This window comes from Accipiter gentilis, chromosome 31, assembly GCF_929443795.1.
Source record: "Accipiter gentilis chromosome 31, bAccGen1.1, whole genome shotgun sequence".
In the NCBI taxonomy this organism is placed as follows: Eukaryota; Metazoa; Chordata; class Aves; order Accipitriformes; family Accipitridae; genus Astur; species Astur gentilis.
The window spans coordinates 8436435-8442824 of record NC_064910.1 but is presented as its reverse complement, the minus strand read 5'-3'; the positions used below and the strand labels follow the sequence as shown (position 1 = coordinate 8442824).

Genomic DNA, 6390 nt, shown 5'->3' with positions numbered 1-6390 from the left:
CCCTCAGGGCAGGGCCGCCCCCGCCGGGGCTCGCTGGCGCGCGAGGCGGCGGCCGTCGGGGGCAGGGGGCGGACGTGCCCCCCTCCCGCCCCGCTCTAACCGGCGGCCGCGCGGCGGGGGGGCGGCTGTGGGGCGGGACCGGCGCCTCGCCGGGGTGCGAGGCTGGCGGGGGGTCGATGCGTGTGGAAGCGGGCGGGGCGGGCCGGGGGGGGGGGCGCGCGGCTGGAAGGCCGCTGGCAGGGCAACGGCTGCTTTCGCCTCAGGTGCTGAGCGCCGGGGCGCTCCCAGACCTCCCGCGCCTGCCTGCGGCAACAGCGTCGTCGTCGTCGCCGGCTTCGGGGAGGTATAAAATACTTGCCGGGCCTCCCTGCTGCAGAAACTGCCAAGGTTTACGGGTTTCTTTAAACCCTTTGGTCCCGGTTAATCGCTTTGTTGACGTTAATCACTCCCGTTATTAAGTACTGATTGCTGGCTGCTTACGGAGAAACCGCATCCATCCCGACTTCATTTAAAACCTGTGAGTTCAGCAGTTTTTCCCTGCATCATACTGGTACGTAAGCACAACTCACATAGGGCCTAGGCAGCAGCAGCAAGATTTTTATTAGTGCTTTGATGTGCATATTGAAAAAGCTTCATGGGCGTGTGAGAAGTAGCAGACTGAAGCAATTAAGCACACACCGTAGTTACCAGAATCAGGGCTGATCTGGAGGTCCTGCGGATAAGTAACTGCTATTTATTCCAGTTCTATATTCCTTGTCATTAAAACTTAATTTCAAATTAGATTGAGAATTTTCTAAAACTCCCCCCCCCCCCCCCCCTTTTTCACCCACCATTCAATTGGGACATACTTCCAGACTCCCTTCCAAAGGTTTTTGCCAGGAATCCCTGTGTAGTTTTAGCACAAAAGATTTCTGATGACCCCGATGGGAGCACTAAGCAAACAAAACCATTCTTGCCCCAGACCACTTTTTTCAGCCACAGTGTAATCTGTTCATATTCCCGGTAATGCCTTTCCCATTGGCTGTTGTAATCTCTCTTAACTTTTCAACTTTATGAATAACTAAATGTTCAGTGAGCCTGGTGGGCCGCAACTGACTTCAGGCCTAGCAATCTAGCCTGGGTTACAGCTGCCGTTACTGTTGGAGACATTGTGAAGGTTTCTCCACACTGCTCTCTCCAGAACACTCAACAAGCATAGCGATTTGGGGTTAGGTACAAAATGATACACGTAAGTATATACAGCACATTATCTCAAGTATTTTCAATGCAAGGACCAAAACTTTACAATAATTACATTAGGGGATGTATAGTACGTTCCTTACGCTGTAAAATCTGTGAAGTACAGAATTGCAGAACTTTACATTCAGAATACTTAGGGTATATGCCCAAATACAATAGCCACCACAAAACCCAAGAACTTCTTGATGCTGAAGTCTCTGCGGAATACAGAAAACATCAGAAATTATGGGACCAGACTGGCAAACAACATGGAACGTAATATTGGCACGAGTTAAGAAAGAAATGGGATGCTTGGCAGGGACACCAGGCTCTTATAAACTGTGTTTTCATGCCATCAACCAATAACATTGGACACTACTGAATAAAGTAGGACACAGGTCCATGTGTCACTGTCGTGCTGCCAAAGGGAGTCAGTTGCAGTGGGCAAAATATTTCATTAATTGGGAGCAGAAAGTTTGTCTGACATTTAAAATCATGTGAGAAAAGGGGGTTACTGTTGAGTTAAGCTTTCCCATTCATAGCCTGAAAGTCTTGTCATTCATTTAGGGAGAACTATTTTAAACAAACCCACATGCAGTTGGCAACAGTATATAGATAGAAAATTTCTGAGGTGGATCTTGGAGATGTTTAGGAATTTGCAAACTGAAAAACACTGAAAGAGCTTACTCTTGGTCACCAAAATTAGCTACAATTTCTTCTGATGAGGACTCTTTTTCTGGTTTAAACAAATGTTTTGCTATTTTTTTGTTGTTGTACTCTTCCTGGTTTTCTATTATCATCTCATGCATTTTTTTGTATTGCATCTATTAACATTTCCTCTCTTTTGTCCAAGTGCACGTTTCAAACTTTAAGACGTTACATTTGTGACATCAGGTAAGCCTTTCTGAAGTGCAGGTGCTGCGCATACACAGAAAGCTGCACCAGAGCTTCAAGTCCTGCCTGAAGGCTGTCGTACAGCAGGTCATGGCAAAGAGACGGAACAAGTTCTGGTCCCACACCAAAGCACACAGTCATTGCTGCTCCCAGCAGCTCCCACAGCATCATTTACAACCCATGGAGACGCATGTGCCCTTCATACGGCCACAGTTCCACAGGCAACCCGGGTTATGGAGACAGGTACATCAGCTTCAAACGAGTGGCAATTATTTCCCCAAGAGCTCAGAATGCCTTTTAAAGATGTTAAACTTTCAACCGTCTTTTAAACACCTCACCTTTTCAAATTAAAATGAACGCTGGTAGATAGTTTTTGAGACCGATTTAAAAATTCTGAAATACAGATATGCATATATACACACATGTATGTACATGTATTTTGCATTTGCAATTTAGGAATTCCCACCTGTCAAGCATCTTTTCTTTCTACATTTTGAATGAAAGCAGTGTGGGTTTCTTCCTGGTACTGTTTTCCTTTCTGTGTAACAGGAAAAACTAATTCATCAAGCCCCCCCTGTGGCCCTCAGTCCTCTTTCATGCAAATAAGATTGTATTTGGCAGTTCTCAAACATCCAGTGACAGCAGCATTACATTTTTATGTTCTATGATTTGTATTTTATAGAAATCAGAATGCTCTGGATCATTGTCTGTTACATTATTATATAAAATTTATATTTAACCTGAAATCAAAATGACAATCAACAACGACAACCTATCCCTGCTGAAAAAGTAGCACAACTACTAAAGCTGCTGGAGGGATGAGCTGGCTGAAGGGGAAGCAGCAGCAGCAAAAGAATCCTATTAATGAAAGGAAGAGTGAAAAACAGAGAACGAAGCTCAGGAAGGTCTTATAGAAGATTCATGGAGAAAGTATGTAAAATTAAAAAATCTCACAGTGCTTCCTTGTTTAACTGTTGTTGCTGAATGGATAGCATGTGGGACAAACTGGTGCCTGGCCTAACTACAGAAAATTGACAGCAGCTGTACTTTAGCAGGGTTTAGGAGAAACTATTTCCTGACTCACGTATCTGTTTAAAGTATCTCCATACACAACTTAGCTCAATCTATTTTCCAACAGATAAAGCGTATCAAGCCAAGGTACCTGAAAGTGTTTATTTTAATTTACCACAAATGCATTAAAAATAACCCATGATTTGTTATTCTTGTCAGTTCTTTATTGGTTTTCATCCTAAAGACTAGCACATTTACAGCATACATGGATTGGATGAACTAGAATATATAAAACAGTAGCCATATGTTTATGATATATTAATACTGCCCAAAACCAAATAAATAAAAATATTTCAATGCACAAAGCTTGGCAAATACAATTGTGTTCGAACAAAACAGTGTTGTATTATACAATAATTTTACATGTATAAATGAAACAAAAGGCAACTGTGCTGTAGGTATTTTCACAGAACATACACAGAACATACTTGGCAACAGTTTTCTTTTTTTACTTTTGTATGTTTCATAATTTAAAAAAGGTACTCAAAAGAGAACATTAGACAGAACTTCATTTTACAGTAATCCTTTAAATTTGCCTCTCCTGTGCAACAGAAAAGCTTACTCCACCCTTGTGAAGCATCCTATGTGGATTTCAAGTTTCACAGTTTTTCTTTTTTGATGAACTCCTCAAGATCTTACTGTTCATTACGCCCTTTAAACAAGCCCGTCGATGTGCATGTACTGACAATGGCATATATATAAAATGTTAGCTGGACAACAATGTTTGACATGTAAGTGTACTAAAATAAAAGTATTTTAAACAAAATAATGCAGTACTTGAGACCAGTATTCCACCACTTTAAAAAGGTGAATGAAATCCATGCACATACAAAATTCAGCAACTTCTTCTGATTACATTGGTATACAAAATAAATAAAGGATCGCTAAGCTCTAGGGTAGATCTAAATGATTGTTGGCCACAGTCTAAGAGAGTGGCTCTGCTAATTGTTACCATAGACCTCGTTATTTTCGTCTGAAGCTGAACATTGGAATATTTTTAGTGTAACAATACAGGACTTGAAATATAATTAACTATGTTTGAAATATACAAAATAAAATTATCAACCATAAAAACTAAGGGATATAAAGAGTATAGTTTATACAAAAATAAATGTAGCATTTAATAATGGGCCAGGGACTGAAGGTTCAGCAGAACTAATGGAATTACATGTCTAAAGAGATCCCATTGAAGAGTTTTTCACCATACATTTGTTTACATATTAGCAATACAATAAAATCAACAGTAATGTATTAATTGGCGAACAGGGTTTGTAAAGTTTCCAAGGGACTGTTCTACTGTAGATGACTCATTCAGACCTAGGATAGGTAGTACAATACATTGATTTTGCACAGAATTCAGTGTTTTGTTATCCTAGAGAGACTTTCTGAAAGAGTGGTAACAACCTAGTTCAGCAGAACTCTCTGACCTGACTTTGTGACATGCTGCTCAGTGTTTGACTGCAAAAAGCAAAATGCAAAAACTGCTAGACCTGTAACCCCCAAACCTACATGGGAGCAGAATGAACATGACTGATTGATAGAGCAGTGACAGCACAGACAAACATCAGTGAGGGAGAAAGAAATCAGAAACCAGCCACATACTTACCTGGCCGTTGCTACTTGTACAAGAATAATTGAACGGATTTTTCTATTCTAAAACTTGCATCCTTAGAAACCAGGAAGGAAAGGGCACAGTGTGCTGAACAAAGCTAGCTAGAGATGACTTAATCCTGTTAAAATTTGGAAATCAATGTTGAGCTGCTTTTTAAAAAGGTATCTTAAATTCAGAGGCATTCCTTGGGAGATTATTTCCAAGGAGATATGTTGAACATTTTTTATCAAATGCTAACAAACTGAGCACCTTAGTCATAAGCTAGAACACGTGAGGCTCTCACGCATTAGCAGTAGCACATGAGCAGTTCCTTTCTATATCAACATGGGCCATTGCTACCTTCCTCAGAAATACTCTGAAAATGGTCATACTTCCCCCCCCCCGGATTCTGAACATCTACCCAGGTAAAATGCAAAGGTAAACAGAAACCAGTTTTGGTTATGGAGTAACGAGGATGCGTTGGGCACTTTGAGCATTTTTGTATTGATGTACAAAATTGAGGTGGAAAAAAAATCAAACCTCAATCAAGAAAATGTAACAGCCCCCCCCCCCCCCCCCCGCCCAGATACTAATGCTTACAATCCAGAAGCGATATAAAAAGCCATGGGTAAAAGTGTTGTTAATTAATACAGAATACCATGGAACATAGTGAACATGTCACGTGCAACATTAGCAACTTGCTTGTTGCACTTGCCTTATAGTAGGGAAGGGCAGGGGGAACTGTTGCTGGCATTAATGGTTAGGCATCATTATGTTTCCAAAACACTTTTTAATATCAGTTAAGATGTGTGCCCAAGTCCTTATTTGTTGAAGGTGACAGGAATTTGTTTTATTTGGACAGAACTAGAAACTAGACCTCATATGCCTGGCCTTTTATGTATTGTTAATTTCATATATGAAGATGGCATCCTATATACAGTAAAACAATTTATACTCCTGGCTTTTGTTGCGCTGATTTTTTTTTTAAAGTTGAACTTCTGTTTTTTGATTGTAACAATGCATTCTACAGTTATTAGACTGTCTAGGATCCAATCCCTTTTTATTTACAACTTCTGAATTTTACTCTCAGTTTTAAAAAGTTTATGAAAAGCTCAATCTCAAGTCAACTCAGTATAAAAAGATGTTATGTGAAACAGCTGCCTAAATGCCGTTCCTAGAGTCCTTGCCCATCCAGGAGTTACCTAGCTATTTGCATATAGGTAATTATTAAGTAGCACAATATCTGTTCATCTTACACACACTGAAGGCTATTTAAATGGGCAGAGAGTCATCACACTATTCTCAAGCTAAGGTGTCAGAATAACTGTTACTATAGATTCCAATTCTGTAAGTAACATGCTCTGTATAACCTAGTGAAACGTACAAAAAGGTTATTTATCTCTTCTGGATGACAAAATCATGTGTTAATCTAGAGTGTATCCACATGTTTTAATGGAACAGCAATTAAAGGACATAGTATGATTATGTTTCAACTTTTCCATAAGTTCCTTCTGGAGGCCTGTAATACTTTGGGAAAGCCTTCAGTTGCAGGGAATTAAATGCATACTTGCGACATCCAACATTCTTCATTGTATTTTCTCGCCGACAACCCTCAC

General features: G+C 40.4%; 1 protein-coding gene across 7 annotated transcripts in view; it reads right to left on the bottom strand.

Annotated features, from left to right (window-relative positions):
- Nucleotides 1-3306: 3306 nt before the first annotated feature.
- The window catches only part of INPP4A (inositol polyphosphate-4-phosphatase type I A), a 128813-nt gene continuing 125729 nt past the window's right edge, over nucleotides 3307-6390 (bottom strand). For all 7 annotated transcript variants that reach the window (XM_049834431.1, XM_049834439.1, XM_049834433.1 and 4 more), the window contains one exon: nucleotides 3307-6389. In XM_049834431.1, the coding sequence (XP_049690388.1) occupies nucleotides 6257-6389 (133 nt within the window). In that variant the 3' untranslated portion in view covers nucleotides 3307-6256. The remainder of the gene's footprint in view (nucleotide 6390) is intronic.